The sequence below is a fragment of the Mustela putorius genome, unplaced genomic scaffold (assembly GCF_011764305.1).
Source record: "Mustela putorius furo isolate JIRA1106 unplaced genomic scaffold, ASM1176430v1.1 tig00003845_pilon_pilon_pilon, whole genome shotgun sequence".
Lineage (NCBI taxonomy): Eukaryota > Metazoa > Chordata > Mammalia > Carnivora > Mustelidae > Mustela > Mustela putorius.
In genome coordinates this window covers 41,038,879-41,057,350 of record NW_025421998.1, presented here as the reverse complement: position 1 = coordinate 41,057,350, position 18,472 = coordinate 41,038,879, and the positions used below count along the sequence as shown (strand labels likewise).

General features: G+C 38.5%; 1 protein-coding gene and 1 long non-coding RNA gene across 3 annotated transcripts in view; one reads left to right on the top strand and one right to left on the bottom strand.

Annotated features, from left to right (window-relative positions):
* The window catches only part of LOC106007337, a 109,145-nt gene that overhangs the window by 6,951 nt on the left and 83,722 nt on the right, over window positions 1-18,472 (top strand). The window lies entirely within an intron of this gene.
* UMAD1 (UBAP1-MVB12-associated (UMA) domain containing 1) overlaps window positions 15,651-18,472 on the bottom strand; it is a 218,385-nt gene continuing 215,563 nt past the window's right edge. The window contains exon 4 of one of the 2 annotated variants that reach the window (XM_013064166.2): window positions 15,651-17,529. In XM_013064166.2, the coding sequence (XP_012919620.1) occupies window positions 17,272-17,529 (258 nt within the window). In that variant the 3' untranslated portion in view covers window positions 15,651-17,271. The remainder of the gene's footprint in view (window positions 17,530-18,472) is intronic. The other variant, XM_013064164.2, reaches the window with a different exon arrangement.

The following is an 18,472-nucleotide window of genomic DNA, read 5'->3' as shown; positions in this document are numbered from 1 at the left end:
TAGAATATGTGCCTTTCTGGCAAATAAAGTCATTGGTAGTACCTGTTATAGTGATTTTAAACTAGGACTCTCAATATAAAAGTGACTGTTACAATATTCCATGAGCCATTTGCTTTACAGCCAGATAAAGTCATAAATATAAAATAAAGCTATGGAATATTTTTCTGTATATCCTTAATGTTAATATCTCACATATATTTTAACAGCTTAGAAAAGGTGTCGAAAATAGGGTTTGGAAAATAATTACACATCCCCTCTCCAAAACCCCATCTATAGCTTTAGTAACTCAAGGAAGAAGTCTCAACCAAATAATAATTTTCAGATAAGAGATTAAAAAAGTACAAACAACAGTTTCTTTCAAAAGTCATGTAGTTTCTACCTCTACCTGATCCATCCTAAAAAGCAAGTATTCTCTGAACACGTTATTATCCTATATCAGTAGAAAACTGAATTGTGTATCCAAGAGTATAGCTGGTTCATCCAAACCACCCACTTCAGATACCCAAGCAACAATGAACACCCCCTTCACTAAGGTCAGCAGTCAGCATTACATTGTTACAGTGAATTTTAAAGTTTATATATTTTGGAGAATAACAAAGCAACAAATAAACCACTGTTATTTCTTGAGTGTTTACTAGGTGTTAAGCACTAAGCAAAGGGTTTGAAATAAGGAAGGTCGTATGGCATTGGGTCGCATGTAAACTCTGTGTGGATAGGGACTGTGCTGCCTTCTGCCTTGTGTGGAATAGATATCAATGAATGGATTTGGTCTTCACAATCTCAATAGGAAAGATAGGTACCATATTCCTAACTTGTTAAAAGAGGGTTGAGAAATGGATGGTTACTAAGCATTGGACAGCATCAGCTTAGGAAGGAATATCGGGGAAGAGAGGCCATGGTTGCCTTTCTCCTGGATGAACTTTAGGCATCTTGTCTTTGTGTTAAACAAGAACCATGGTTGGGTTCGGAACATGTCCATTCAATCCTGGCCTACTGTCCTGAGCCAAACTCTGTTTGAAGAGGAACTTTTTGGATCACTTTGCTTTGAGCCAGTCCTTTCTTGTACTGCTATCCTTTTTCTATCAGAAAGAAAGAAAAAAAATCTATTAAGTTTTATTTACCAATATTATTCCAATAATTGCCACATACTGGCCATTGACTATAGGCTGGACTGTCTGCCAAGTGGGGGACATGTAAATACCTCCTTTATTCTCATCTCAACACTATGAAGTAAACATTATGCCCATTTCATAGATAAGAAAATGAAGATTCAGTGAGATTCTATAATTGGCCCAAAGTTAGGGGATCAAACCAAGATCCATTGAATTTTATGGCTTTTAAGCTTGTTTACTTCCATATTATTATATGGTGTGAATAATTAGCTGGTGATCCCAAGAAATTTTAATACCATAACTGTATTTCTAGACACTTTTATTCCTTAAAACGTTAGAGAGATGCCTCCTTGAATAACGAGGACCTGAAGAAGAGGGGGCAGTTTACTTGTTGGAAAGGCATAGCCCAATGAAACTAATGTGGTGATTAAAAAAGATATAAGTATAAATGTTTATTACATTCATGAATAGGGGGACATGAAAGTGATTTAATTGGGGTGACTAGTGACTGGAACAATGGCTAAAGGGATACTCTAATGAAAACACCCCCAGGATTCCTAAAATCCACTCACCATTCATTCACATTCTAGATATCCCCTACCGTCTCATTTTAGGTAATAGCATTTCTCACCTTTTCTGAAACAACTCCTTGCTCCACCTAGTACCTTAGCCTACAGCACTGTTTCTCAATGTGTTTTTCCATTATGCCTTCTCAAAAGAGAAAAAAAAAAAATTAAATACTCCCTTATGGAGAAATTAAATACTGAGATAAGATCTATTGGATAGGGCAGAGTTTCAGAGGGCCACAAACCATTTAATTGCCTAAGACATTTTTGCTTTCCCAGGAACCAATTTGCCCTCTTGAAAGCAGCTGGGACAGCTCCTTGATCCCTGCTTCTCCATCATACGCCTGCTATTACCTTTGAAACTGTAAAAGGTTGGGGCTAAATAACAAGTGCTCAGGAAAAGCATGTGGAGAGTCAGTGCAGAATTCATGGGTGTCTCATTAACCCAGTCTGTGGTTAATTCATTTGACCCATTGCTTCTGTTCATTACAAGCCCATTTACTCAACTGCGTAGGGTGGTCAGAAGAATGGCCCATAGGAAAGGCTCTAAATTCAGATGTCCTGGGATCAAACCTCAGCGCTACCATCTCTCAGCAATGAGACTTTGGCCAGTCATCTACCCCGGAGCTTCTCAGTTGGTGGCCATTTTGTGCTCTCTCCCCCAAGACATTTGATAATGTCTAGAGACATTTCTGACGGTCACAATTGCGGTGGGGGGTGGGCGGGAACTACTGGCATCTGGTAGATAAAAACCAGTGATGCTGCTAAATATTCTACCAGACATAGGACAGCCCCTCACCACAAAGAATTATCCAGTCTAAAATGTCAACTGCCAGGTTGAGAAACTCTGATTAACTTTTCTGCTCCTCATTTTTGTCATTGTGCCAGATAGCATTCATTTCTTAACAGATATTTCCAACCCGTCTTCTTGCTGCCTCCCTGGTAGAGCTAGAAAGCTAGATACTCCTTTGACAGCCCTCCTGTGCCTTGTTGCTAGAGAGACAGCCCGAGGCACAGTTCTGTCCAGTAAGATGTAGGTGGAAATTTATTGGGGGCACAAGAAAAGCTTTTGTTTCTTACTGATACAAGAAAAAGATCAGACTGTTTGCATCCCCTTCTTCATCTTTCTACCTTGAACATGAAAGCAATATGTAGAGTTCCAGCAGCCATGTTGCAATTGTTAGGGAAAGCCAAGATTTAAAGAAAGGATGGCCTAGATATTGTTGAGACCGTGAATCAGTGCCATATACTTTCTCCTATACTTCTTCTTAGGTTAGAATATGTGACGCCTATTTGTTTAAACATTCTTGAGGTACTCAAATTTCAAATTAGGTTAATAAGAGCATTTTTTCCACAATTTTTTATTTTGGAAGAAATATTTAAATAACATAAAATTTGCCATTTTTAAGGATGCAATTCAGTGGTAACAATTACATTCACAATGCTGTGCCACCATTACCGTTATTCCCAAAATTTTTTATTACCCCAAATAGAAATACTCATTAAGCAAATAACTGCCATCCCTTCTTTTCTACCCCCAAAGTCTCTGGTAACTTCTAACCTACTTGCTATCTCTATGAATTTGCCTATTATAGATATTTCATACAAATGGAATAATACAATATTTGTCCTTTTGTGTCTGGCTTATTTCACTTAGTATAATGTTTTCAAGGTTCATCTAACATTGCAGCATGTTTCAGAACTTGACTCCTTCCTATGGATATAGGACTCCTTCCTATGAATATTCCATTGTATGTATATTTTGTCTGTCAGTTCCTCTGTTGATGGGCATTTGAATTGTTTCTACCTCTTGGCAATACTAGAGTTTTGAAAGGTAAAATAAGATTAAAAAGTAAGGTACTCAGAACAATGCTTAGTATTTAGGAAGGATTTAGCAAATGAAAATTAAAACTATCACTGCTTACATTGAATAGCTTCTCATCACATTCACCCTGTCAACTGTCTTTTGTTCCAAGGAGGAATGTAGTAGTTGGTGGGTTCAGTGGCATAAAACTTTGATCACTACTGTACAAATCAAAGCTAACAATACTCTCATTGGTCAGTCACTATCAGTAGGCATGACAGAGATTTTCACTTATCTATCCATCCTTCCATTCTTCCATGCTCTATCTGTCTGCTCAGAATGCATTAAGCCCCTCAAGAGGGAGTAATACTATGCTTCAAATCTAAGCTGAAGTGACACATGATTAAATTGTTGCAAATAACAAAGAAAAAAAGGAGGTGCTTAACAGACATTTCTGATGATGATGAAACAGTTCTGCAATCAATCATGATCTTCAAAAATTTCTCTAGGACAGGGGTATTTCGCTGGTCTAAATTATCAATGAACCAGAGGCAGACCTTATATCCCCCATCCTGCAGAGTCCTTTTTAAAACTGATTCATAAATACTGTTGATTTTCATCCTTTGCCCCTAAGTTTTCATTCACAAAGGTACAAAACAAAAAAAGCTCCATCTAGTAGCGGTCATGGCTGGTACCAGGAAGAGTGCCATTTTCTAAGTAGGAAAAACAAAATTCTCCCTCCAAGTAATAGGGAAAGGTAGAGTATAGAGCTAAAAGGTCTGTCCACAGAAGAGGGGTGTAGCAAGTCAACTTGTTAGCTGCTGGTGCGAGATAATTTTGGGGAGAAGACCTGTGGGGGAGGATGTGTATCCTGAAGAACACATGAAAACAGCAAGTAGGCAAGAAGTGGAAGAAACGATAATTAATCTCTAATGACAGTGGTGACAGCAAGTCTTAGTTTGGTGTTGCAGATCTTTGAGACAAGCGTGGATGGTCAGTCATTTAAGATCAAGAACTGGAATAATGTTTGGAAGTCAGGTATTTATGGAGTACCAGCTGTGGGAAATGTGTTTAAATAGTTAAAAAAAATAATGAGCAGCTTTCCCTGATGTATCTTACGATTTTAGAAAGTCAAGATTCACTCGTCTCCCCACAATCTCTTCAGAAAATAAGTGGAAGAACCCATGAGAAAATCAGATTGCCACTGGGGCTCTGGCATGGTACGTGAACTCCCCATTTGGGGAATGTTTATGAGGGAGCTAGACCTTGAGCTGTACTGAGTGGTGGGGAGAATGTAAATAAGAAGAACAGAAGAGTGCAAGAAAGAGAAACAGCATTCGTAGAGGAGTGCTGTGGTGATAGAAAGGAGATGGGGTGGGGGCCTGAGTATGCAGTAGAGATGTTGGCCTGACTGGATACTCTTGGGAAATGAGGTTTAATAGTGAGAGTGGTGCCAGGAATGACACAAGTACTAAGTAGCTCATTATTTCCAGGCTAGTCTCAGGAGACTATGGCTTCATTTCTAGGTGCTATAGACTCTTTCTGGCCTACCTCCCACCCCGCCCAGTCTTTTAATATCACGTGTTTCATAGCACACACTTTAGGCAAGGTGAATACCTATTAATTAAAACAAAACAAAACAAAACAAAAAAACCCCCAAAAACCCCAAAACCTAGCTCTCAAAAAATGTTCTTGGGTTCCTCCATTTACCACCATATGCCCTCCCAGCCCCCTCTGTACATGATTTTCATGTAAATTGACTCACCAGGCATTTCATGAGAGTCAAACCTGTCTTTGGTGGTCAGCCTGATAGTTACTGCTACCTGCTATTTTATATTCTGGAATGAAAGGTGGTAAGTATAGAGCTCTTGTCTTTTGTGGTTTATGTTTTGTCAGGCACTAGGTACATTTCTGGCATTTTGTACTTAACAGGCGTAACAAAGCACACCCAGGCTGAAGGATATCGCAACTGCTGTCCTAGGCACAACAAAAGCAGTAAGCCCAGTGGTCTCCCACCTGCGGGGCAGTGATAGAGTGCACTGGGAAATGAGGCTCTTATCACAATCAACATGAAAAAAGAAATAATGCCTCAAGTGTATCTCCAGGAACACTAGAGAAGCCTGAATGGAAATAACCCATACCCTGGAGACAACTGCTTTGCTTAGGGAGGGCTTTATGCCTACAGTCCCTTTCTGATGGGTGCACATTGCCAAGTATAGAAACTTAGAGTCACTTAAAATTATAGGGTGGTAAACCTAAGTGAGCAGAGATAGTTTCCACAGATCGTTTTTCAGCTGGGGCGGGGAAACTATTGACCCTTGATACTCATTTAACAAGATGTTTTAATCAAGAATAGGAAGGTAATAAAGATTAAGAACTTACTTTTGAGTTTAGTTCTGGAGACTGTTTCTGCTAAGAAGCTTATCTCATGAAATATTTTATTACTTGATGTTATAAAATATTTGTAAGCTGTTATTTAGACAACAGAAATGCAGAATTTTGCTAGCCAGCATAACTGGAATTTATTTCTCTTTTTATAGACTGAATGAAAATTTTAAGAGACTGGCTACTAATGCTTTCCTTGTTTTTTGAAAATGATGTAAATCTGCATCTTTGTCTCTGTGGGGAAGTTTAGAGGTTGCAATTACCAATGTGACCACACCGGTTAGGTACTCCACTGACTAATATTGTACAGAATCATTATAATTCATTACAGAAATTTTAAAAAGTTGAATTCATGCAGTAAACTGGCTACCAAATGAATGGACTAGTTAAAGAATATTTTAGAACCTTCTTTACTTGCATGAAAAATCAACATGAGTCTCTTCTTTCTTCAGATAATTATTTGTTTTTCCTCAAAAGTAAAATGACCTATTCTTCAAAAATGCAGACCACTATCAAAAGGGTTAATATTTCTACATCCTTCAGTAAGGTTAGGTTACATGGAAACAAAATGCCACAGTGCATTAAAACATCAAGCATTCAATTTTTACGTTATATGTTTAATTCTAAAAAAAATCCATGATTTAAAAGAGCCATATAATTAAGACTTATCAATGCCAATTTAATAGAAGGCAGAAGAAAGTTCCCTCCATGTGTACATTAAAGAAAACCAAATAATAAAACCCAAGGTATAATAGTCATAGTCACTTATACCTCCAAAATTGAAAGAGTTAACACTAAAAGGTTAAGATAAATACAAAAGTTTTATTGTATTGTTACTGATATAGCTAACCAAACAAAAGGTACATTTCTACTTTTAAAATTTTTAAGAAGCTAAAAAAAATTTTTTTAAGAGGCTAATTATTTGGGATACAAATTTGGGAACATTAAGGAAATGGCATATTCTAGTATGAACATCTAAAAGGTTGCCTATAGGCTTCCAACACAACTGAAGGGCAAATTCTAATGTAGATGGGATAAGAACCTTCTACATTTCCTCAAATTGGTGGTAATTCAATGATTTTCACCTTCAACCGACTTATATCAAGCACACACACTGTGTCAAGCATCATGTTAAGCATGGAAATACAGGTTAGGATCCATTCACAGAGTTATGACTTAGTCAAACAATGTCATACTGTGGTCTAGAACCTTGAGAGAGGAGAACAAAGGATCGCCAAGGCATGTGGAAGGACATCCAATCCAGCTTAGGAGGAATAAGGAAGGGTTTCCGAGAGGAGGTGATAATTGAACGAAACCTTGTAAAATAATTTAGCCACAGATTAGTCCACTGGAGATTGTTGGAATGCACACATCTCCTAATAGTGTGCACAGTACTTTAAAAAATGTCTTTTCTTCCATTACAGTGTGTGTTTTGCAAGGACAGGTTCATTTTTAAGCATATTTTGTGAGCTCCATCGTGTGTTTTTTTTCTGGGGTTTTATGCGATTTCACTCCTAATGACTAATGAGAACCATATGAATGCATTGCTGCTGCACAAGTGTAGTGTGGTTTTGCACTTAAAAGGTATTCCGATGCTCTAGCTGGAAATGTTCACGAAAAGCCTCTTCTGGAGTTGTCGGACTGCTTTTAGTGAGTCTCACCAGTGGGTTGACATCTGCAGAGCATTGAGGGCTGGGCTGACTTTGAAAGGATTGAAATTAAATTACTTCATATTGTTATCCTGAATTTTATATTCACTCTATTCCCTAAAGTAAACCTTAATAAATATTTTATCACCAGGAAAACAAACAAACAGCGATAAAATTAAAAAAAAAAAAAATAGAAGGGAAGATCACAGCATTCCAAGCACAGAGAACAGAACGTGAGCGTGCTGAAGGAGGCATGGCATGTTCTGCTTACTAGGGAAGAGCACATGGGACAAGATTTGAGAGGAGGCTAGAGAGGTGATCGAGGGCTCTTATTTGCTTTCAGGCTCTTCAGTTCTCTAGAGGATACCGGAGAGCTACTGAGGGTTTTAAATCTGTTTTTAAATAAGTTCTTCCTGTCTATAGTGTCAAAGATGCAGGGAGATCAGTTAGGAGAAATGATGACGACAGAGACCAGAATAGGAGCCGTAGGTATGGAGAAGACACACAAGTTGGAGAGACAAGACTTTATGATAATTCACAAAAGTTTATCAGCAGTTGAGTATGGAGTAGAGTAAGAAGGAAGAATGGATAGACTCCTCAATTTCCTGCTACTGTAGCCCAGGGACTCAGATGATATGCCAGGACTTGGAAACACAAAGGGAAGATAGGGCTGACCAGCAAGAAGAGGTGCCACTGTCTGCTTCCATTAGTATCAGTCGGGAAGAGGGATGCTGACTGAACCCGGTCAGGGTGTCCGTCTGGCCCTGTGGGGTCCAGGAGTGGGAACAAGTGTGCTGTTTCCCATGAGGACTTCACTCCATATGGAGTGAAGAAGGGATTCCTCAGAGAAAATGGATGCAGAAGAGGAGGGCGATGAAAGAGGGTAGAACAGACGCAAACAACAGCTACCCTGGTCTTGCTCAAGAAGCTGAGAGGAAGCATCAAGAGAGGTGTCTGATAACAGACTGTGTAGACAGATGCAGAACTTAGAGTCCCGGGCTAGAGATCAGTTTGGGTGTCAGCAGTAGCAGACAGACGCGTATAGGACTCTGTGGGGAGAAGACAGGGAACAGAAGAGCGCCAACAATTCAGGGGTGGAACGGAGGAAAAGCAGTTGCCACTAGTATGAGGTGGAATGGTCACAGAGATGGAAGGAAAACCAGAAAGGCAAGTGTCACAGCAATCACGGGTGAAGAGTTTCAGGACAGCGAAAGTAACGGATAGTGGGGACTGCCTGGAAGAACTAGGCACAGGCAGTTGGCAGGCTGAGGTGGCTCCGTAGGAAGCAGTTTGGTGGAGGTTCTAACCAAGGATGGGAAATCAGAGGGTTAATGGGTGAGCAGAAAATAAGTACAGATACAAAAATAGACCACTCAAGAAACTTGACTCCAAATAGATGGAAAAAGAGTTCACAGCTGGAGGGGCGCCTGGGTGGCTCAGTGGGTTAAGCCGCTGCCTTCGGCTCAGGTCATGATCTCGGAGTCCTGGGATCGAGTCCCGCATCGGGCTCTCTGCTCGGCAGAGAGCCTGCTTCCCTCTCTCTCTCTCTGGCTGCCTCTCTGTCTACTTGTGATTTCTCTCTGTCAAATTAATAAATAAAATCTTTAAAAAAAAAAAATAAAAAAAAGAGTTCACAGCTGGAGTTAGAGGGAAAGGATCTAAACATGTTCATATGATGATGGAAGAGAATTGATTGGGTAGGAAATGTAAGACAGAGATACAGAAGAGTTCTAAAGGAAAGGTATGCTCCTGATCCTAGAAAAATGTCTTTATCTAAACCAAGTGCATTTGAAATATTCAGATGTGCCTAGGAAAGCATAAGAAAGATGAGACATTTTTCAAGGGTAGGTCATATAGGATTAATAAATTCCAGGGCAAAAATATAGGCAAAAATAATCAAGGACACACAAGGGAAAGTTGGCAGCTAGATAAAACCTCAAATGAGTTAATACACAGCACCAAAATATACTGTATTGTCTAGAATCAGTTCTTACTCATCATGAGAACATACATAGTCATTATGGGCAGAGGAAAACACAACCTGAAAAACATGGAGAATACCCAAAACAGACAAAAGGCACAATTTGTAGAGGCTTGGTAAACTAGGTATTACTTTCAGCTGTATAAACACAGCAATGATCTTACTGGGGCCTGAAAAGCTACAGAAATTTTGAAATTCTATTCCTTTGCTTTTGGGAAGTCTCCTTTATAGATAACTTAACGATTTATTTCATTGGTTCACTCATTTATTCAATGAAGCCCGATCGAGGATTTATGTGCCAAGCATAAGTCAGACGGAAAGTCAGTAAGAGAGCATAGATTCTTAAGGGAAATGGGGTTGTGGGCTGTACTTGGAAAAAGTATATTCAATTTACCTACTGTCTTTTTAATAGAAAATATAAAGTAGAGCCTGTCAAAAATGTTCCCAACTGGTAAAATATATAAGAGATACAGTGGAAAACAAAACAAAACAAAACCAAACCGTAGGGTGCATTGGTTTTAACAGGTAGAGAAACGTTGGCTTAAGGATTCAAGCATTTCTCCTTAGAAGAGATTCCGTGAGAAGATGAAATCTGAACATTCCTTTTCCTCCATTAAATTCTATTTCAGACTATGAAGTAGGCAAAAAAAGGGAGGAAGTGTATATTTAATTCTGGGGCTATAGAGATATCTGTATTTTTAAATGCTGTTGACTATTGGCTCTTTGTATTTCTTACCAGTGTCATTCCCTTTTCTTAATCATCTTTGTTTCTACTACTGCCCATATCTTCAGGGTTAGGAACCTCAAATGCTTACCTGAGGTGGGGAATTCTAGATTTGCCCCCCCCCAAGTAGGAGATACGTCTCCTGTGTTGCCTCTTTAAGCTGTGTTTACTGATTGTTATGGCTGGTGTAGTGTGAAATAAAGAAGTAGATACAGTGTGTCCCAGGCTGTACTTATACACCTATTGATAAACACAAATTCTCGTGAACATCCCAAACAAGGGTGTCGGGGTGGAGGTGGCTTTTGGGAGAAGGTAAGTATTTAGGGTTTAACTTAGACCAGCTGCCTGTTTGCTTTTTAGCTCCATTTTCTTTCTTTTCAGTCCTAAGAAGGCCTATTCAAATGAAGCTAACAATGACACACACACCATATTAGTGTACGGTGAACCCTACAGGTGTAAGATCTCGGCTTTGTTATGCCCTTGTTCTTGAACAAAAGCTTCTTCTTTGGAAGCCTCCCAGATGTTCTTTGCCATTATGCAGAAATACATTAATTTTGAAACAAAATAAATGATGTACCTTTGAAAAGATTAAAATAAAAAATTAAAGATAAAATTAAAACTGTACATATGGACACACATACACACAGTGAAACTGACATTGCCCTCCCTGTTCCTTCTCCCCCACGTGTCTCAGAGTTATAGCTAACACCTGTGGCCACACAAGGGGCAGACTTGGCAGCTGCAGAGCCCAGATGTCAGACACTGGATTGTACGTCCCTGGCAGCAATCCTAAGTGGGAGGCTGTCTCCTTAACTGACCTCTGAAACAGTCTATTGTCTGACTCTCTCTCTCTGGCCTGGGTAGTAACTAAAAAGCTGTCTGTGGGGCTGGTTCAGAGTTAGCGTACTGACGGGGTTGTTCTGGATGCAATTATCCTTTGCCTTGCCTTTGATTGTAAGGAATTTATTTCCTTGGTAGGGGTTAAAATTGGGACTGGGCAAGTTCTTGACAAAGAACTATATTCAGGTTTCTTCCAAGGACAAAATAAGATGCTTTTTGCTTTGATTGATTTTTTCCCCCCCCAAGTGAAATTAGAGCAGATCAACTTTACGTTATAGCACACAGTTCTGTTCTGGTTAATCAGAAGTAAAAATAAGAGTTTCTTGGGCACCTCCCCCTCCAAAAGAAGACTGAGTTTCCTTATACTGCTTCTTAAAACTACTTCTTAGAGGTTGAAAATGAAACATTTCTTTCTTTAGAAACTTATGAGCTGCAACTTTGTTTTTGCGATTACTAAAAAAAAAGTCATCTATTGTAGAGAAGAGCTCTGTGTATCATGAGTTATCTTGGTTCTTTAGAGAGGAAAACGATTACACTATAATCTTGTCTCTACACCACTTGCTGAAGAATGATATCATGTGTAAGACACAGTCATTATAGGAAAGAGAGGTAGGAAAAGGCCAAGTAGGAAAGAGGGCTCCACCTACAATGTGACACTTGTAGCTCTCAGGGAAACTCTATTGTGCATACAGTTCCAGTCATGGCAAGTTAAGAAGTACTATATCTAAAGGAAGATGAATTCTGAGGAAATTATGGAATATATTATCATGTCCAACAACAAATGGTATTCATGTGCACCATGTCAAATGTGCCAAATTATCTTTTATTACCTTTTATAAAGGTGTAAATATATTTCTTGGCTCCCACTGATTTAGATTTGGAAAAAAAAAAGGGGAATATTCATGAGTCCCAATATAAATTAGAAAATGATAAATAAATAAGTTGGAGAGAAGAAACATATCTCTTATGTGGAAGAATTCCACATAGCTACTTATATAGCTACTTTGTCTCTTAAGGAAGTGGAGCTTAATTTCCTACTGCTTGAGTGTGGGCTATGATTTATCACTTAATTCCAAAAAGCAGAGTATAAAAGTGGGGGAAAGATTTACATAACAGTGGAGAAATCTGGCAAATACTACTTTGGCCCAGTGATAAAGGTTAACATCAGGAGAAATAACATATTGATAGCATATAGCCTTGGTATGATATGATCTCATCCAAGGGCACTTATCTTTGTAATTTACCTCTGAAAACCCATAGTCTAACCATGCGAAAATGTTAGGTAAGCCCCAATTGAAGGGCATTCTACAAAATACCTGACTAGTACTCCACAAAAATGTCATGGTCATCAAAAACAAACTGTCAGAGCCAAAAGTAGCCTAACGAGCAGGATGACTAAATGTAGTATGTTCTACTGGATGGAATGCTAGAAGGGAAGAAAGGACATGATGGAAAACCATGAACTCAGAGTGTGGACTTGAGTTAACAGAAAGGTACTGAAGTTGGTTCATTAGTTGTAGCAAATGCACTGTGGTAACGTAAGATGTTCACAGTAGGCGACAGTAAGTGGGAGGTGTATCAGAATGTTGCACTGTTTTTGTAACTTTCCTGTAATTCTAAAGCTACCCCTAACATAAAAAGTTTATTTGATGATGTTTAATATACTGCTACATCCTACACATCAATCAACACACCTTTCTCTTTTTCACCCACACTGATGCACCAAACCATACCATACGGCATAGAGTCATTTTCCTGACACATAGGAATACTTCATCTTTCAGGCCAATGTAATATCAGTGGAGTCAGACTTATTTTGAACGTTTCAGATTTTTCCAATAATATTTAGGTCATTCCCTTAGTAATAGAACACAAATGCTCAAAAGATAATGTCCACAAACCCTTATTTCTCAGTGGCTTTAAAAGATGTAACATCCTTCAGCTACCTATCCAATATACTTATATTTCATGTGAATGTTACTACTGACATATTAATAAGACAATGTATTATCTCTGAAAGTAACATTCTTTGCTAGGTAAGTGAGAGCAGTGTTCATTTAGTGATCATTTGTCATCATGATAGGGAAGGGAGTAAGGTCTGATGTACCACTGTGTTATAACATGAATGAGATTATTTCTTTGCTACTCCATATCTGTCCTTTAGAATTATAACAGATCAGGATTCTGGGAATATTAGAAAAGATTGCTTTAATACTGTTTCCAATTTATCATTTTACTTTGAAAAGGCGAGAAAAGTGTTGGTGTCACTGAATGTTTACCTAACAAAACAAACTATTATGATTTTCTAGAACTGTTAACAAGAAATGTGGTTTTGTTAATACTTAGTAGTACAATTTTTAAAGTTCAGTCAATCAAATTTAATTGATCATAATAAATTGGTCAGAATTATCTAATTCTGCTTTTAGGAAAAGACGCAAACGCCCTTAAAGAAAGCTGGAAAAAAAAATACATGCAACTTCCTGAATATATTTCAGGGCTAAAAAGAAGATTCAGTAAAAGCACTTGTACAATCTCTATCTATTGTAATTTTTCCAATGATAACATGTATTAAGGAAAATGGCCATGATGCTTGATAGTAAGAGAAAAGAAATTGTTCTGTAGGAAAAAGTTTTTTTAATTAACATATAATGTATTATTTGCCCCAGGGATACAGGTCTGTGAATCATCATTCTTATACAATTCACAGCACTCACCATAACACATACTCTCCCCAGTGTCCATAAATCCAGTCACCCTATCCCCACCCCCACCAGCAACCCTCAGTTTCTTTCCGGTGATTAAGAATCTCTTATGGTCTGTCTCTCTCTTGATCCCAGCTTGTTTCATTTTTTCCCTCCCTACCCCCTACGACCCTCAGCCCTGCCTCTTAAATTCCTCATATCAGAGAGATTGTATGATAATTGTCTTCCTCTGATTCACTTATTTCACTTACTGTAATACCCTCGAGTTCCATCCATGTCATCGCAAATGGCAAGATTTCGTGTGGGGTTTTTTGGATGGCTGCGTGGTATTCCATTGTATATATACACACCACATCCTCTTTATCCATTCATCTGTTGATGGACATCTAGGTTCTTTCCACAGTTTGGCTATTGTGGACATTGCTGCTATAAACATTCAGGTGCACTTGTCCCTTTGGATCACTACATTTTATCTTTAGGGTAAATACCCAGTAGTGCGATTGCTGGGTCATAGGGTAGCTCTATTTTCAACTTTTTGAGGAAACACCATACTGTTTTCCAGAGTGGCTGCACCAGCTTGCATTCCCACCAACAGTGTAGAAAGGTTCCCATTTCTCTGCATCCTCGCCAACATCTGTCATTTCCTGACTTAATTTTAGCCATTTTCACTGGTGTGAGGTGCTATCTTACTGTGGTTTTGATTTGTATTTCTCTGTAGGGAATTCTTAACTAAGGAATTGCAGAGTCAACCAACATATTTTAGAGATTTTTTTTAATAGTTAGGCATTTACTATGGAAAAAATGGGGCAGGTGAGACCAATAATAAACGTAGGTTGCTATTTTTTATGTGCCTCTTTAATATGTTCAGTTAATACGCATTTTGCATTTTGTTAGTCTAGTGTGCATATGTGGTAAGTAATGAGAATTACAGCAGCTCCCTTTCTCAGAACACCTATGGTATGTCAAGCTTTACGCTGCCAAGCATCTGACAAACACCATCTAAAACTTAACACGGCTGTGCAAGGTGCATACTGTTACTATTTAACAAGTGTGGGAACTAAAAACACCAAAGTCCCACAGCTTGTGAGTACGCCATTACAAAGTCTGGCTGCCTCAAATGCCCAAACTCTTTCCATCCGAGCATACATCTTTGTTATATCTTTATAATTATGAACACTATTCAATTCAGTGTTTATCACTAAACCAGGTGAGTTAGGTCATTGAACCTCTCTAGGCTTCAGGTTTATCTTGGGTAAATGAAGTTGGCTGGCTGATTTCTAATGTTCCTTCCAGTTTTAAAATAGTAACATTGATTTATGTACAGGATTAAGAAAACTAAAATGTTTTTGTTAAAAGTTCATGAACAGGGGCACCTGGGTGGCTCAGTAGGTTAAAGCCTCTACCTTCAGCTCAGGTCATGATCCCAGGGTTCTGGGATTGAGCCCATCGGGCTCTCTGCTTATCAGGAAGCCTGCTTCCTCCTCTCTCTCTCTCTCTCTCTGCCTGCCTCTCTGCCTACTTGTGATCTCTGTCTGTCAAATAAATAAATAAAATCTTAAAAAAAAAAAAAAGTTCATGAACAGTAGCCCTTACTAAATTTTGGGATGACGGAGATCCTTCTAGAGCTAGATATTCATGTGATTTCTTCCAAATCCCTCCAGTCCTATTGAACCAGGACTAGTGAATCTTAACCATTTTCAATGTTATTCTCTAAAGTTCACATGCAAGTTGAAATTTCTTATTTTTGTGGTCTCGCACCAACTATATACTTAAATATTTGCCTCACAAAGAATTAATAACTTGCATTCAAATATGAAGTAAAGAACACTATTTTTTTCTGGATCTGAAAATAATCAAAATATTGGTTTATTTTAACTCACATTTATTTAAATATAACAATTATTTTAGACAAATGAAAATATAAGCATATTTATAACATGGTAGACATAAAATATAAATGAAATGTATTTTAGACAGTTTAACAAATATATTAGACAAATTGATGACATAACACTTAGCTTCAAGGTACATTAACATGGGTATTAAGAAGGATGTTTTCACAAAAACTGCTATAAAATGTTCACATTTGTGTTAGTAATAGGTCACATTTCCTAGACTGATGTTTTATGAAAACTGTGTAAAGATTTAATGTAATCATTCACTTCATGTGGTACCATTATTTGTAAATGAAGCATATTTTTGTAATAATATGGCATTTTTATCAAGACAATGCTACATTTATTAAACATTCACAACACATTAAAACTTGAATGATTCACGTACCTTTATGCACAGTGTTTAGTTTTGCTATGGCACTCTATCTTTGTGAAAAATACACTTATAGTTTGGCACAGAATCAATAAACTGTATTGCTCCTGATCAAAACAAATGTGATTTAAATTTTCCATGGCATGGAAAATACTCTATCACAATTTGCTTCTTTCCTTTACCATGTACTGACCAATGGCAGTTCTTTACTGCTTTAGTTGGAATAAATAATGGATAGCCAAGAACTAAAAGTCATAGTTAGGTGTTTTGCCTACAGTCTAATTGGAAATGAGTCGATTTCAGCTTTTCTAGCAGCAAAACATTTCCATCTGTATTGTGGCCAACAAATTTCTAAATAAGGGTGTTATCAGCAATAATACGTATCATCATGAGATGTTTTTCTTTAGGAGGCAGAGAGGTTGAAAGGAAACGTGGATCTCTTCATAAACTGGGAACATATGTGGGAAGGGAAGCAAATGCCACCTGAAGCAGAAAGAGGGGAAGTTCTTTGGAAAGCTGGTGAGGGCACACGCTCCAGAGTAGCAGTGAGGCAGAAAACAAAGGCAGGCACACGGGAACCATTCAAGGGGGAAAGGGCTGCGGTGGGTTTGGGGCAACTGAAATATATCACGTGTATCACTCCAAACAAGCAGCAGCCAGAGCAGGGACAGCATTCGTGGATCAGTACACGACCGCTGCTTTTCAGGAAAAGTTTTACATTTCCCTCTCGGTGTCTAAATAGGAACTGAAGAAATCAAGCTAACTGGCAACATTTCTTTTTTTCCTGGATTCATTCATAAACATTGTGGAAGGAGAAAGGGAATAACATTAATTCAAGCTTACTCCAAATCAGAGAAGAGAAATCACATGCATTCTAAGCACAGACTTTGGAGTTGTGGTAACTAAGAAAAGTGCCACAGCTCTTTGTCACAGTTCTCCTAAGATAAACTTGAGGTGCTCTGTTTTGAGAGATTGGTGGAAGGAATCTGCTCCTTTCATAAAACCTCGATAGCCTAATTTTTAAATTTATTATCTGGTGGGAAGGAAGCAGAGCTTAAGTCCCAAATTTTATACAAATATACTTTATTCTAAAAAACAGCATAATGAACATAATGTTTGCTTTATGATCCTTGCTTTTCTGAGGACCTTTAAGCAATGAAATGGCAAAGAATATCAAACAGGTAAAAGAAAACAGGCAAACTTTTGTTTAAAGCTGTTATGGTACAAATAGTCATAAATATTACAAATCACAAAGCACTGAATTTTCAAGACTGAAATCGTACCAGAACCGTGATAAATTTTCGCCGACATCATAGGAGAGTAAGTGGTCTGGAAGGTCACTGATGGTGCCCTGCACGGCCAGCACGTGGGGGGCCAAGGTGAAGGGCACATCGTTCAGCAGTTCGGCCATTAAGGAGTTGTTTTCCAAAGTCTGGCCTGACTTATTTTCCATCTTGGGGCCTGCTACTGTTGCACTGGGTGAGTTTTCTTTGCCAGTCTAAAAATACATATATATTTAAGTCATTTAATAACTTGTGGACTTTGAGGCTTAGTCATGGTAAACGTGGCATTAATATAGCAAAATGATTAAGAAATGTGGAATATAGAAATATTTCCAGATTAGAATGCGGTCTAGTAGGCTTTGAAATGAATCTTAAACCCTACTCTTACTCACACTGACCACGCATGGCCCCCCTTGAATACAGATTGACCTTCTTGCTATTTCCCTAGCCCAGATAACATCTACAGAGTCTGGCTCACAAATCTGATGGATGCTTTCAGGCTCTACAGCATGCCCAGCTTCCCTGCAAAATCTTGTATCAAAACAGTCCAAAGTGACTTTGCCCACTTCAGAGAGAATATGGGGCAGAATGTCTGGGATGTTATTTGGCATTTCCTGTTTGTATCCTTGCTGTTTCATATGCGTATGTCTTATCCCCAACTAGACTCCAGGGTACTTGAGGGCAAGAAATCTATTTGACATTTCTTTGTATTCTCCACCTGGCATAGACTTACCTTGTATAGTTTGTGTGTATGCATGTATATCCTCCACCTTGTATACCCTAAAACATACTCGAACATTGACCTCCAATGTGAACCTAAGTACTAACTGATTGCCTGCTTTTGCTGGAACTAGCATGTTACATTGCCCAAGGTATTCAAATAAGAACCTATCTATCTTGTTCAATTTCTTTAAGACTGGTATACCTTACATGTAGTACTTCACCAAGAGACATGCACCGGGGTGGGGGGTGGGGGTTGTTCCTAGCACTCTATGTAAGCCCCAAACTGGAAATGACCTAAGTAGCCACCCCAGGAGAATGGATACAAAATTGAAGTGTATTTACAAAAATGAGGACCAATGATCTGCTGCTCCAAACAGGCTGAAACTTATCTCAAACCAGGTTAGGCAAACTTGACCACCCCCCCACCCCCTCAAC